This window comes from Sus scrofa, chromosome 2 (assembly GCF_054392235.1).
Source record: "Sus scrofa isolate SSC_HxYL_T2T_F1_AM1 chromosome 2, Sscrofa_HxYL_maternal_Yorkshire_Landrace_v2.0, whole genome shotgun sequence".
Lineage (NCBI taxonomy): Eukaryota > Metazoa > Chordata > Mammalia > Artiodactyla > Suidae > Sus > Sus scrofa.
Window position 1 is genome coordinate 153,583,466 of NC_139384.1, and position 14,976 is coordinate 153,598,441.

General features: G+C 61.1%; 2 protein-coding genes across 20 annotated transcripts in view; one reads left to right on the top strand and one right to left on the bottom strand.

Moving 5' to 3' along the window:
* LOC100736974 (protocadherin gamma-C4) overlaps positions 1 to 9,956 on the top strand; it is a 189,180-nt gene extending 179,224 nt beyond the window's left edge. For all 18 annotated transcript variants that reach the window (XM_085014854.1, XM_085014853.1, XM_085014852.1 and 15 more), the window contains 2 exons: positions 2,697 to 2,785; positions 8,032 to 9,956. In XM_085014854.1, the coding sequence (XP_084870980.1) occupies positions 2,697 to 2,785; positions 8,032 to 8,258 (316 nt within the window). In that variant the 3' untranslated portion in view covers positions 8,259 to 9,956. The remainder of the gene's footprint in view (positions 1 to 2,696; positions 2,786 to 8,031) is intronic.
* Positions 9,957 to 13,363: 3,407 nt separating this feature from the next.
* The window catches only part of DIAPH1 (diaphanous related formin 1), a 111,720-nt gene continuing 110,107 nt past the window's right edge, over positions 13,364 to 14,976 (bottom strand). Inside the window, exons 27-28 of one of the 2 annotated variants that reach the window (XM_085009006.1) lie at positions 13,563 to 13,729; positions 13,364 to 13,501 (exon numbers count right to left, since the gene is read on the bottom strand). In XM_085009006.1, the coding sequence (XP_084865132.1) occupies positions 13,584 to 13,729 (146 nt within the window). In that variant the 3' untranslated portion in view covers positions 13,364 to 13,501; positions 13,563 to 13,583. 2 annotated transcript variants of the gene reach the window in all.

Below are 14,976 nucleotides of genomic sequence, written 5' to 3' on the forward strand. Positions count from 1 at the left end.
CAACACACACACACACACACACACACACACACACACACACACACACACACACCCTACCCAGCCCACGCCTGTGTTTTCTGGACCATTTGAGGGTGCAGACAGCGTGACTTTTTTTTTTTTTCGGTCTTTTTCTAGGGCCACACTCGTGGCATATGGAGGTTCCCAGGCTAGGAGTCTAATTGGAGCTGTAGCCACTAGCCTGTGACAGAACCGCAGCAACGCGGGATCCGAGCCGCATCTGCAACCTACACCACAGCTCACGGCAACGCTGGATCCTTAACCCACTGAGCAAGGCCAGGGATTGAACCTGCAACAACATGGTTCCTAGTTGGATTTGTTAACCACTGCGCCACGACGGGAACGCCAGCATAACTTGGGAAATCCTTGGTAATGGCCACGTTTGAAGAATTTAACATCAACGCAGTAACACATAATCCACTAGCACATTTTCAGAGATGTTCCTCAAATGTCCTTTTCACGCTTTGTTTGTGCGTTTGTTTGTCTCTAACGCCAGGATTCAGTCAGGGAGCATGAGTTGCGTTGCAGGCTGCATCACTTTCATCTCCTTCAGTCTAGCGCAGCCTCCTTAGCTTCGGGGGCTTGTTTTCTTTTGGTTTTTTAGGATGCAGACATGTTGTACAGACTCTAGGCCAGTTGTCTTTTGAAATGCCACACAGTCTGGATTTGCTGATTGTTTCCGTGGGTCAGGTCGGGTCGCGCAGTCTGGGGGGACACTGCACGGGTGACGCTGTGCACTTGCCTCTGGGAATCACTTCCTGTCCGTCTGTCCCAATGTCAGTGATGCTGTTGGCTCACTGGGTTCAAGCCGTATCCCCAGATCTCTGTGTTACCAGGATGTTTTTGACTATTGGTGTTTAATAAGTGACCTGGGGGGGGAAATTCGTGGCTGTGCAGTGACCTTCCCCTGCAGTTAGTGTTACGGAATTCCCTGGTGACCCTGGCTGGCCGGAATCTGTTTGCCCATCAGCTGTTACAAAGCGAGGGTTTCCCTCTCATTCCTCCTCCGTGTGCTTGGCTGGCATTCCCGGCCTGTCTCCTGGCTGGTCTCCTCAGATTTCAATTCCGTCTTTTCCTCGGGGGAGCCTGGACTGATGATCGGCTGCCTAAACCTGAGGGCTCGGGTCTCCCCTCCGCCCCCCGCTCTCTGCCTCCATGGTCTCATCCCACTTCCGGTTAAATGGATGTGTAATCACTTACTACCAGCCTCTCAAGGGAGACCCGGGGCACCACAGAGCTGCACCATTTCAATCAAGTTCACTGCTCCAGTCCCAGCCCCCAGCCCCGTGTCTGGCGCACAGGAATTGCTCAGTCACTATGGGTTGAATAAATGAGCTCCGAACTCCAGCTCTCCCCCCTCCCCCACCTGTAGAGGGAGAAGTGGCTTTCTTGCTTTCTCCCTCAACCCGAAGTTGGCTGTGACCCTGCAGAGGGCACCGCACAGCAGCTGGGTGCTCTGATCGGAGCCTCAGGGTGAGTCCCCCTACCTGGGGATGGGGATTCCAGATCAGAGACCACAGCAGGGACAGACGTCGGAATCACTGTAAAGCAATTCTTGACTGTGCTCAGCTATCGTGACAAAATTCTCTCTCTCTCTCTCTCTCTCTCTCTCTCACCCTCTCACCTTCAAGGCCTGCCCTGCAGCCCCTCCCCTGGTGCCAAGTCCTTCTTGGCTCCTAGTGACATAACTTTTGTGGTACGTTTTCTCCGCATTCATTTAGTAACAGACTTTCATTGAGGAGCCTCAGTGTTGCAGACAGTGCACGCGTCCCCCAATAGCCTGTGTGTGTCAGGCTGCTGCCCGCTCCCCTCAAACATGGAAATCACTTGATCCCTGAAAATCCCCCAAAGGACGTAGTCACTGCGGGAAAGGTGGCCTGGCATGGCTTCGGGTGCTTGCACGGGTGAGCATTTTTAACAAGTCAGAACCACTTCATGTGTTTCTCGATGTTCAGGGCGTCCGAAGGTCTCAGGCAGGTGCCTCAGTAGGAAGCGGACAAGGTCCTGGTCCTCACGGAGCTCGCTGCGTGGGCTTCGCCGTCTTCTCTGGCAGATGTTTTTCACGTGACCCAGGCAGCGGCAGGGATGCTAGGGCACAAGGGGCAGCTTGAGGGGTTCGGGGAAGGGCCTCGGAAAAGGTCTGAGGGTAGCGAGTTTGGGCGGGGGTGGGGGGTTGTTGTCGAATGGGAGGGGCTGGTGCGTGGGTGCCCCGAATTTATCTCGAGGCCTCGGCAAGCCACCGAGGTGGTGATCTTTGAGATTTAGGAACCTCTCTCCCTGCCCCAAGCCCTCATGGGCCCCCCGCGCCTCCTCCCAGGTTCTGCAGGGTCTCATTGCTTCCTCTAGTTCTGGCACATCTTCCCGCTTCCCACGTCCCCTGCCAGCTGTGGGTCTGCTCGCCCTCCCTGCGACCCACTGCCCTCGTGGGGGGCAAGCAGCCTTGCATCCTGCTCTCTCCCTCCAAGGGCCCTGGTGTCTGGAGCAGCAGGAAGCTGCTTTGGGGGACTGGCCAGTGGAGGGCTGGCATCTGAAGGGCTCTAGGAGCTGCCCCTACCTTGCTGACACGGAGCAGGTCTCGGGCGCGGACTGGGCCAGGGACCAGGTCTGGGGGCCCTGGGAGAGGGGGCCGGGGCGGGGGCTGCCCGGAGACCTGGCTCACCATCCCGCTCTCTCCCCAGCTCCCAGAATGGCGATGAAACCGGCACCTGGCCCAACAACCAGTTTGACACGGAGATGCTGCAAGCCATGATCTTGGCCTCTGCCAGCGGTAAGTGGTGCCCACAGGTGTGCCCTGAGAGACCTGGGCTTCTGGGGTACATCCCACAGCTCTGTGCCCCGAGACTGGCTTTCACCCTCTGCACTTCCCCTGGACCTTTGCTCGGGTCTGAGAGGGCCCATAATTGCAGGCTATAAAGCCAGGTTAGGGAGCAGTGAGGGATGGGGGGTCCCGGAGGGGCGTGAGTGAGGAAAGACCCTGCAGGAGGCCCAGAGACGCCCTCAGTCTGTGGAGTGGGTGCGGGTGCTCCAGCAGCCAGCGGGCACTTGAACGCTAGGCTCCGTGTTTCTTTTTTGATGCCCCCACTTCCCAGAGCAGGATTCTGGCTTCTCTACAAGGTGAACAAAGAACGTGAACAACAGAGACTCGGGTGGTGGGTGCCACCCCTGAAGAGTCCTGAGAGAGGGGCAGAGCAAGATCGTTAGTCCCCCAGAGCACAGGCTTTGAGGCAGAAGGGCCTGGATTCAAATTCTGGTGCCACCGCTTAGCTGTGAGTCCTCAGGCCAGGAATAAGCCCCTCTGAGCCTCAGTTTCTCTGACTATAAATGGGCACAGTAACAACAGGTCTCACTGTGGGGTCGTGAGGGCAGAAGGCAAGGCCTCGGCACAGGATCGTCAGAGAGCTGCCCCACGCGCAGTGGCTCATGCTGGTTAAAGATACTCGCACCCACGGGGGGAGAAGGGAGAACTTGAATGATGCCTCTTAATAAGGCCGAGCTCCCGGGCGTATACGGAGGCTGGCAGTGTGTGTGCAGGGCTGGCGGGCAGAGACAGTCGCTGTAGTCGTGCCCATGCGGTGCCCCTGCTCACACCAGGCCCACGTGGGGGCCTCGTGTCAGGAGGTCCGCTCAGCCCTGCGAGGCGGCTCTATTTACACTTGACAGATGAGGGACCTGAGAAGTCCCTTGCTCCCAGGCCCCACTTGGAGCCGCAGACAGGTGCGTCTAGCCTAGCCTGACTCCCAAGTTCAAGCACGTCCGCCTTTCCATCATCTTCAGTTGCCCTTTGAGCTGAGCAGGTTTAGAGGCTGCGCTTCTCTGAATGCTGCATTATTCTCCCAGCTGAGGGCTCCAGATGAGATACGGGAGGCCCAGTCCATTTAAACCGCAGATAAATACCGCATAGGATTTTAGCAAAGGTACATGGCAAACCTTAGAACTGGGGCATCCGATATTAAAAAAATGTATGTGAAATTCAGATGTAAGTGGGCCCCTTTGACTGAGATTTGTTAGATCTGGCAAGGCCTTCCCCAGATGGCCGCGAGGCTGAGCGAGGCCAGGCTGGTTGGCGAAGAGGGAGGGAGGAAGTGGCAGGGGTGGCCGGCCTTCTGGGGCAGAGCTGGCCCAAGCCTGGGGGCTATAATTCTAGAGGGGCCGGATACGGAGTATGAAAAGAGGCAGGTGGCTGGGTCTGAGGAGATGCCAAGTCGGGTTCTTGAGGAAAATAAACAGACTGGTAAATTATCTTTAGCCCTCGTGGCTTTGAGTCCTAAGGCCAGGAAGCAGGCTTTTAAGGCTAAATCCAGATTTTAAAAACAGAAGTGGAGTCAGTATTTATGGCCCCCAACGCTCCCAAAGGTCCCATGGTTCACCGCCAGGCTGGCTCCCCTGTCAGGGCTCCTCCCCGCTGGCCCACGCGGGACCCGACCCGAGCACAAGCCTGGGGCCTCAGGGATGGACCTCAGGGGTGGAGGTGGCTGGGTCAGGCCCCCGCTCTTGGTTTCACACCCGCCTCCTGGCCCTGCAGCCAGGGAGCCTCCTGGAGTCCAGCCCAGCCAGGCCTGTGGGGCTGCGGAGGGGCAGAAAGTAATCCAGCAAGGAAGTGTACTTGGGAGGCTTTTTAAATAAACATTTCCCGGAAGGTGTGCTCTGAAGGAGGCTGTGGTTTGTGGCTCCACTGGCTCTGGTGCAGCTGGACCAGGGCTCAGCCCTGGGCTGGGGTGGGGGCAGGGCAGGAGGCGGCTGGGGGGTGGGGGGAAGCTGGGCGGGGAGCCGGCTTCCCTGAGGCCCGTGGGGCACAGGAGAGGAGGCAGCCCGCGCCCTCCCAGCTCCGCCAGGCCGAGGATGCTCGCGTCTTTCCTGCTCCTCTGCAAAGTCTATTTCTCCTTGGGCTCAGGGCAGGTCCCGGTTTCCGCCCAGTGTGGGTCTCGAGGGGTAGAAGCAGGGGCCGCTGGAAACGTGATTCTACACAAGGTCGGAGCCGGCAATCCCACTGCTCCCCTCAGATTTATAGAGAAACCGAGGCGGGGCCTGGCAGGGCTTTGGCCAAGGTCACACAGCTCCTTAGTGGCAGAGCAAGTGTCACCCTCTTTCCGCTTGGCCCTGGGTTTCCCGTCCTCGTGCCTCTGGTCCAGCCCCGCCTCACCGCATCCCATAGGGCCCAGGCCAAGGTCAGGTCTGTGTTTTGGGGAAGGGGTCGCGGGGGCCGGCTTTGTCATTTTCATCCACTCCTTGTGACCTTTGTGGTCTCCAGAGTGACCCTTGGAGACACTTTGGGTGCAGGCAGGCGTGGGTGAGCCTGGCTTCCAGTCGCCCAGCCAGGCCCTCCCCGTCTCTCCGCCTCCCTTCGCCCCGCTTCTGCCCGTCTCCTCCTCTTTCTCTTTGTGCGTGTGACTCTTTCCCTCCGGCGCCTCTGACGGCCCCCCCTCCTCCAGCCCCTAAATCACTCTGGAATCCCGGCGCTGCAGGCCGATCGGGCCCCCTCCCCCCAGTACTTCCGTTCCCAGGCTGAAGGAGGGGGCGCTGGACCGGGGGGGGGGGGGCACCCCGAGGACGGGCTCCCTCCTGGCGTTAATTAGGGAAAACCCGGGAAAAGTCCGCGGCGAGAAAGGGCCGGGGCCGGGCCGGGGCGAGGGAAGGGGCGGCTCCCTCCGCTGCGCCCCCCTCCCGCCCCCGGGGGCCCCGGGATCCGGGGCTGCGGGTGGAAACCCGAGCCGTCCCGGCGCGCCCCGCCCCGCGGGGGCTGTTCTCTGGAGGCAGTCCTCTCTGTCCCAATCCCGGGGTGGCGTCCCGAGATTCCTCAACCTGCCCGCTGGGGTCACCCGCTAGCCCCACTCTCAGGGTCTGGGGCGGGGTAGACGGAGGCCGGAGGAAGGGGGAGCGCTCGTGTGGGCGGGGCGGGGCGTTCCTGGGGCTTTAACCCTCCCGCTGCTGGAGGACTCCGGAGGGAACCCAGCGCCCCGCCAGAGTCGTCCGAACTCCTGCTTTTTACTCCCCTGGGCGCAGTCAGGGAGCATGTCGGGTAGAAGCGGTGACACGCGGAATGGTGAGATGGTGGTGACGGCAGCTAGCATTTAGTGAGTCCTGACCCAGTCCCTGGGCACCGGGTGGACACTTGTCTCCTTGAGTCCTCACAGGCACCCAGGGAGGTAGGCACCTGGGGACAGATCACCTGGTGATCTCGTTAAAATGCAGATTCTGGGAGTTCCCATTGTGGCTCAGCAGAAACGAATCTGACTAGCATCCACGAGGACGCCGGTTCCATCCGTGGCTTGCTCAGTGGGTTAAGGATCTGGCGTTGCCGGGAGCGAGCAGTGGTGTAGGTCACAGATGCGGCTCGGATCTGGCGTGGCTGTGGCTCTGGCGTGGGCCAGTGGCTACAGCTCTGATTCAACCCCTAAGCCGGGGGTGCAGCCCTAAAAAGACACACACACACAAAAAAATGCAGATTCTGAGAGTCTGCGATTCTTGCGAACTCCCAGGTGACACTGAGCCAGAGGCAGAACTTGTGTTTCTCTGCACCCCAGTTTCTCCTCACACACGGCGGGAAGTTGGGCTGCGGTCTCTCTCTGATGTCGCCTTCTCTGACGCCGTACCCCAGGCGTGTGGTCACCATCTCCAGCAAAGGCTCGGGGCTGTCTCCTCTCCCCTCCTTTGCCTTCAGAGTAGCGCTGAGGCCCAGGCGTCTGGCGGTGGTGACCACACCCCACAGCATACCGGTAAGATGCACTTAGGCCTCCCTCTCCTGGCTGTGATGGCCTTGGTCTAATGTTTGTTTGTTTGTCTTTTTGCCATTTTCTGGGGCCGCTACCGTGGCATATGGAGGTTCCCAGGATAGGGGTCTAATCAGAGCAGTAGCCGCCGGCCTACACCACAGCCACAGCAACACGGGATCCAAACCGCATCTGCAACCTACACCACAGCTCATGGCAACGCTGGATCCTTAACCCACTGAGCAAGGCCAGGGATCGAACCCGCAACCTCATGGTTCCTAGTCGGATCCGTTAACCACTGCACCATGACGGGAACTCCTGTTTTTCTTTTCTTTTTTTTTTTTTTTTTTTGGTCTTTTTTGTCTTTTTAGTACTGCACCCACCACACATAGAGGTTCCCCGGCTAGGGGTAGAATCAGAGCTGTAGCCGCCGGCCTACACCACAGCCACAGCAACGCCAGTTCTGAGCTGCATCTGTGACCTGCACCACAGCTCACAGCAAGGCTGGATTCTTAACCCACTGAGCAAGGTCAGGGATTGAACCTATGTCCTCATGGATACTAGTCGGGTTCTTAACCCTCTGAGCTCCAGCAGGAGCTCCAGCCTTGGTCTGATCCCTTACCTTCTCTGAGCCTTGCTTCCCTGACCTCTAAAGTGAGGCTAATAGTACATTGGAGCTTTGCATTGCGGTTGCACGCACGTGCAACATCTAGCAGGGTGCTTGGCACAGAGCGGGCATCCATTGCTGTTTGCGAAACGAATGCCTGGAAGAGCACCCCCTCCTAACTCATAACACACCGACTCTGTGCCCACTCTTTGGGTGGAGCCGGAAGGAAGCGGGCACGGGCTGTGTCGCGGCCCTCCAGAGGGTCTAGTGTGCGGAGCAGAGAGGCTGCGGGGAGGCCTTGGCCAAGGCCTTGGGAGCAGTATCTCAGGCCTGAGACAGCTAAAGCTGGCATGTTTGAGGCCCTTACCAGGAGGTGGGCACTATTCCAGGTGCTTCACATGTGCAGTCTCAGTCAGCCTTCACCCAAACCAGAAGCGCTGGGTACTCTTCTTAGCCCCATTTTGCAGACGAGAAAACTGAGGAGACATAGGGTGGTTACGTAGACTCGACCAGGACACAGTGAGTAGACAAGAGAGCTAGCACTCAAACCGAGGCGACCGTCCCTGGGGAGCCTCTTAGCTCTGGCCCTTGTGGTCAGGGCCGATCCAGCACGCGGCGTGGTCAGTACCGGCCCGTGTGTAGGAGAGTGACCGTGGGGGACTCTCCAGATGAGCCCCTGTCCTTCTCTTGTCCCTGCAGAAGCCGCTGACGGGAGCTCCACCCTGGGAGGGGGCGCCGGCACCATGGGCTTGAGTGCCCGCTACGGGCCCCAGTTCACCCTGCAGCACGTGCCCGACTACCGCCAGAACGTCTACGTCCCGGGCAGCAACGCCACTCTGACCAACGCGGCTGCCAAGCGAGACGCCAGGGCCCCGGCGGGTGGCAACGGCAACAAGAAGAAGTCGGGCAAGAAGGAGAAGAAGTAAGGCGGAGGCCAGGCCGGAGCCACAGGGCAGCCCCCTGCCAGCCAGCCCGGCCTCTCCCCGCCTGCGCCCAGGCCTGGGATTTTCAGGGCTCACCCCCAGGATGCTGGTAGGGGCCCAGGCCATGCTCCCCTTGGGAAAGAAACAAGTGCCCAGTCAACACCCCCTTCTCTGCCCCCAGGGGATCGAATATGCAAAGGGAGTTCTGCTGAGAACCCCCAACCAGTCGATTGCTGTGCCCATGGGGGTAGCGGGCTAGTGTAGACACCATTTATCACATGCCCTGTAGTGACGGCTGAACCCCATCTTCCAAATTGAATCAGGCCCATCCATTCTCTGCCTCCCACTCCCCCTGCCCCGGCCCCACCCCACCCCCCTTCTCCACCTGCTCCATTTTCCTGAGGAAGGGGCTGGGGTACTGAGGTACCTGGCGGCCTAAAAGGCTCCTGGTTCTGAAGAGCCAGAAGGGCGTCGTGACCCCTCGGCCTCTCCACCTTCCCCCAAAGCATGGGCGATGCCACAGCCCCTTCGCCTCCTTCCAGAACCTGAAACCAAGCTCATGTTTTGGGAGACATGGTCGCCACTCCTGTGGTACTGATGCTTGCTGGATTTAGGGAGGGCCTCTGCTCCCATGCCTCTTCCCACAGCCTGGGGACCAGTTTTCGTCTTTCGCTGTTGGATGTTTCCACTGCATGCTGTGACCTCCCCTCCCCAACAAGAGACTCCATTGCATGTTCTAAGTGCGGGGTGGGAAGATAGAGGCGGCGGGGCGTGCAGCGGATGAGGGGATGGGCAAAGCCCAACCCAGCAGTTAGCAGCGTCTTGCAGGAGGCTCTGTATACCCACCCCCAGGGTACTAACCAGACCCCCCATTCCAGCCTGACGCCAGGCACCAGGCTGGACCCTCATCTGCGGTAAACCAGGCAGCCAGCTTTGGGCTGAGCCACCAGCACCCGTGGTTGAAAGTGGCATTACGGAAGGTCCAGGGAAGCTCTGAGCAGGTTTGGGACCAGGGCCCCTGGAGAGGTCAGAGGGGCCTCTGTGGGTGCTGGGTGCTCCAGAGGTGCTGCTGGTGGAAGGATCGGTGCGGTCCCAGCAGGAAGGGAGGGCCGGCGAGGCCCTTTTTGGCCCCTGGCTGGGGGAGGCAAGGAGCTAGAGCAGGGACCAGGTGGACAAAAAGCGCCCGCCGGGGGTCAGGGCTTCGCCACAGGGCCCCCCCGCGTCCGCAGCCCCAGTCCTTCCCCGCCCAGGTGCCATTTCTTCTCTGCGAAGGCCTCTGCCCAGGCCCCCAGTCCGCCCCTCGTGGCCAGAGCCCAGTTCAAGCCCCCCAGTGCCTCCTTGTGCATAGACCCTCCGCCCGCCCCCGGCCCGCCCAGTAGGTAGAGCCCCTTCCCTCGTCCGGCTGGTGTACAGTAGCCACTAGTGTAGTGCGGCGTGCTTCCCCGGGACGGCGAGCGGGCCGCGGGCGGCCGGCCCCGCGCCGCCGCCGGTCCCCGAATCTGCCCGCAGCGGCCCGTGCTGTGTTTCGTGCTGTGTCCTCGCGCTGCGGCCACCCCCTCCCGCGTACTGACTCCTATAAGCGCTTCTCTTGCATAGTCACGTAGCCCCCACTCCCTTCCCAGGTCTCACGCAAGTTTTATACTCTAATATTTATATGGCTTTTTTTTCTTTGAAAAAAAAATTAAACGGTTTCTTCTGAAAGGTTGACCGTTTCTGTGTAAGCGATGGGGCCTCGTGGCGGGTGTGGATGAAGCGAGCCGCCGAGAGGGGCACGCCGAGCAGGAGCGGGCGCGGGAGGCGGTGACGGCGGTGCTTGCTCGCATCGTGGTTTCGGCTCCCTGCGCGAGTCTGCATATGATTGCTCGGTGCCGCTGTGCACGCGAGCTGTGCACGTGTGAGAGTGTGCGATTGACGGTAGCGGTGCCAGTGGATCTGGACACCGTGTGTGATCGGCTCGCGGGTCCTGGGGGGGAGGGGGCCTGGGCGCGCGGGCGCGGCCGGCGGCGGCGGCGGCGGCTGTCTCCGGGCAGAAGAGGAGACCCGAGCGCGGGCCGTGGGCGCGGGTTGGCAAATAGAGCTGGAGAGGAGGCGGTGGACGTTTCCTGAGTTCCGCCCCTTCCCAGCTAAAATTACCACCGCGAGCGCCGGGGCTGGCGGGCGGCTGGGAGGGAGGAGGGTGGCCTCGCCTTTGCCCGCCCTTCCCCCCCGTCCCCCCTCCCCGCGAGGGTGGCGGGACCCCGCAGGCCGTTCTCTGAGGCTGAGCCTGTAGCTTGCGCCTGCTCTCCCATCTGGGAATCACATTGTAAGGCTGCCTCTTTGCAGCAAAGCCATGGAAGCCGAGGGTTCACCACTCGGTTGCGTGTGTGCGGGGAGTGGGGGAGGGTGTCAAGGGGACAGAAAGGGCACGGGAGGGAGATGGCCTGCAGACCCATTCGCCCTCCTGCTTCCTCTCCCTGTCGGACGCGCTTGCCATTAGCGCCTCACCTCGCCCACCTTCTCTCCCCTCCGCCAGCCTCCTGGAAGCACGGAGGGATTCGAGGATGCCGCCGCCAAAGCAGCTGCAGGCAACAGCGTGGAAGGGAAGGCAGGACAGAAAGAAGGACCCACTGGGGTTATCGGGAGGGTGGGTGACGGGGAGGGCGGGCCCGGCCGCAGCGGGGGGATGGGGTGGGGGGAGGCTGGCTCTGGGCGTTCTCTGTGCTGCTGAGTCTCCCAGAGCCGGTCAAGCTCAAGCGGGCTGCCAGCTCGCCACGTCTGTTGTCATGGAAACCAAGCCTTCCAACGAAGCATCTGGGGATGACTTGCTTGCGTGGGAGGAAGGGTGGTGTGCGCGGGTGCTGCGATGGAAGCAGAGCAGGGCTTTTGTCTCCGAGAGCCAGGCTGCAGAGGGCGGGGTGCCGGGCGCCTGGGTTCTATTCCAGGCATGGCAGGAGGCTGGCAGAGCGCGTGAGCAGCTGTGGTTGGTCTCCTAATTGGTATGCGTGCCTGCACAGCTCTAAGCCAGAAACGCGTGGCCTCTGCGGGGGTAGGGAGGAGGCCCGAAGCCAACCTCCACATCCCCAGCCACACTGCGGAGGTAGCTGCCGCCCAGGCTCCAGGGCTATTTAAGAGGCCTTTATGTCCAGTTCCAAGCCTGCCATGTGGGTTTGTGGTCCTCTCCAGGCCCTTCCCTGTCTCTTCTGGGCCTGCTCAGGGTTTGTAGGGTGTCTCTGTGCAGATCACAACGTGCTTAAACAAGTTTGGGCTCTGAGCAGCAGGTCATCCAGAGTGTAACCTGGGTGTAAGCTCGAGCCTGGAATGTGGTCCGCAGACACAGGCGACCCGGAAAGGGGCAGTCACAGCCTCCCTCAGCCAAAGGAGCACAGGTACCGCCAGGAACCTGCAGTGTGAAGTCTGGGGTCCTGGGGAGGTGGAGACTGGAACTGAACTCAAGAAAAGGGTTCCAGGCCGAGAGGCGGGGGACGTGGCAGGCGGGGGTTGGGGGGGGAAGGGGCTGCCCTGGGGCCCCCCGCCTCCTCCACAGGGGGCACGTGGCTGGGCATGTGCTACTAGGTATCTATAGGTCACCTCTGGCCCTTGCCCAACTGTAGCGTCTGGTGCAGCGCGTGAAGGGGCCAGTGGCAACTTGATGCTGAGGGGTCAGGTCAGTCAGGGCCGTGAGGCAGGACAAGAGTGCAGGAGTCCGGATGAGCGTAAAATGAAGAGAGTTGAGAAATTCGCCAAGGAGACTGGAAGGTAGGGTTGTTTCAATGCTTTATTAACAGTTGGAAACAAACCCAACAAATTGGAGGTGATGACATCCCAGAAGCCCAAGAGGCAAGGGAAACAGGTTTGCATTTTGTCCCTTTTTTTTTAATTAAATGCATCTTAGCAAAAGTAGATTAAAAAAAGAAAGGGTCAAAGCCCCAGATGTCAGCAGGGAGGTGCCCCTTGACACACAGGCTCTCGCCACCAGAACCCTGCTGCCCGGCCTCCAGGCCCCCCTGCGGGCGCCCTCAGGTCCCGAAGCTGCCCCTGCTCTCAAGGCTGGATGGGAGGGCCAAGCCCTCTCCTCCGGGAGCCGGAAGCTGAAAGGCGCACAGGAGGGCAAAATGTCACCTTGAGCCAGAGAATCTGAGTTTGCTGCAGCCGTGGCCGCCAAGAATTTGGCCTGCCCACTGCTGAGAAGAGGGCGGGGGTGGGGGACGCCCTGTGCCCACTCCTCCAGGGTGTCCAGTTAGCATTTGCACATTTGGCTTGATAAATATATTAAATTTATAAAAACTCTGTGGTCTCAGAGCTCCCACTACTCTTAGGCCTGGTCCAACTCAACCCGAGGAGAACTTCCTGCTGCCTCAGTCAGATGCCGGGAGAGAGTCTACACTGGCCTCAAGGGCCCACAGGCTTGAGGGCCGAGGTGGATGGTGGTCCAGGGGCTTGTTCAGGCCTGACGCTGTGAGGAGAATCCCAGGGACCCTGGAACCCGCCAACAAAGCCTCTCACATCATGGAGCGGGAAGGGAGACGGAGGAGTTATTTCTCTTAAAAAAATTCATACAAAAATAGATCCATTTGCAAAACAACTTCTCAGCCAGGAGGCTCCAACCCCGTTTCCCTGGAGACAGAGGCCAAGGTGCTGGAAGGGCCAGAGACAGCCCATCTTCCAGGTGAGCCGCACCAGAGCTCGAGGGAGGCCGGGGCCGGGCAGAGGGTCCCAGGGCACGAGGCATGGCAGTGGCCAGGGCTGGCACCGCCTGCCCGCCCTCAGTGGGGCTCTGGCCCAGGCCCCAGATCAAGTGGCCTAGGCCTTTTCTGTGGGGGACGTCTTTCCCAAAAGGTGGGGGAAGGGATCACTCCCCACTTCCGTGGAAGTAGCTCCCGATGCCAGGCCGCCAGCAATGAAGGACAGGAGCCCGGGGCGGGAGGAGCAGAGCCGGGGTGACAGCAGTGGGGGGAACCGAGCCCAAAGGCGTCTCAGCCCCGTGCTGCTCTCAGAGCACGGGCTGGCGAGACGGGCGCAGGCCGGAGCCCCCTGGAAAGCGGGCGCCGAGAAAGCAGGTGCCCCGGCGGAGAGACGGCGCGGAGACCAGGGGCGACACTGGGGCTTAAGGCGGCGGACGCGGAGCCGGCTTTGGTTGGACGAGAGCCGGGGCGCGCGCCCCGGGCCTCCCCTCGGCGCGCTCGGAGGCCGGGCGCGAGGGACAGAGGGCGGCAGGCCGCAGAGCGGTGGAGGCGGGGTGACGCGGGCGGCCGCCGCCGCGAGGAGCAGCTCCGGGACCCTCAGGCCCGCGCTGCCGGGCGGGACAGTCCGGGGCTCCGCGCAGGAGCGGCCGTGGCCCCGAGACCTGGCTTAGCTCGCACGGCCGAGCAGCTCCTTGGGCTCCTCCAGGATGGTGGGCACCTGCTCGCTCTTCCGGGATATCTTGGCAGGAACGGAGGCCAGGGCGTCGTCCTTGAGCCCCTCCAAGGTGACTGCACAGGCGACCTTCTTGTTGGCTGCAAGAGAAGACAGGAGACAGCGGGTCCTCAGCGGCCGCCGCGCCATTCCTCCCAGACACGCGGCCGGCAGCCGCGCACGGGTCCAGCTCAGAGGCCTTTGTTTTGCAGGAGGGGAGGAGAGCCAGGAACCCGGGGCAGAGTCCTGGGGGCGGGGGGGCAGGGGACAGCAGGGGAGGGCGCAGGGGCACAGCGGCCTTGCTCCTTCCTGGTGTGAAGGGGGCCCAGCCAGAACGGGGTCCGAGCATCAGCAAGTGTAAAGCACAGAGCCAGCAAGTCCTCGAGTCTGTTCTCAGCAGAGGCGTCTGGACCTAAACACACGCCAGCGTGGTCAACAGTATTTTCCTATGTTTTCTTGGCAGTTGCCAGGAAGCTCCCAGGAGCTTTCCTTCAGCCTGGGGCAGGGGGGTCCCAAGCGGAGGGCCTGTAGCGGGCGGCCAGAGAGACTCCCGCAAAGAGGAGCAGCAGCCCTGTGCTGACCTGGGAAGATGCTGCCCCGGCCGCTGCCCAGCCCGTGGGCAGCCAGGCGCTTTCCCACCTCTGCCAGGGACCAAATGCCAAGGGCCCTACAAGGTGTGCGTGAGTGTGAGGGAGGGGGAGGGAAAGGGGGACAGGCTTAGGCAGAGCCGGGGTCAAGGACGGCCCATTGGACACCTGCAGCGGACGAAGAGATTGCGAAGCTTCGGCCGCCTTTCTCACTTCCACCCACATGGGAAGCGAAAAGCCACCAACCCATGAGCTTCTGTCCCAGCTGCGGGGAGCTGTCCCCAGGACCCGCAAATACACGCGCGGAATCCAGGTTTGTGGCCCAGCATCCTCCACAAGAAGCCTGGTCGTTGGGACCTGGCCCTCTTGGGCCGCCGGCCTCTGCCTCCACCCCACAAGCAGCCTCGAGGCTGCAGGGCCCAAGGGCTGCCCGCCTGGGTGCAAGAAGCCAGACCCCGAGGCTACGGACGTCCCACTTCCAGTCGTGCGAGGTGTCTGGGATGAGCGAAGCGTGGCGACCCAGCAGGGCTGTGGGTGCCGGGGGTGGGGGAGGCCAGAATGCGGAGTGACCGCTACGGCTGCTCCTGGGTATGGGGGTTTCTTTTGGGGTGAGGGAACGTTCTGGAATCAGGGGTGGCGGCCGCAGAATCTTGTGAATATGCTAAAAACAACCGTACACTTTAAAAGGGGGAATGTTACACGCTGATTTGTGTCTCAATTTAAAGCGGGTGGGGAAGCAGGGCCCACCCAAACCTTCGAGC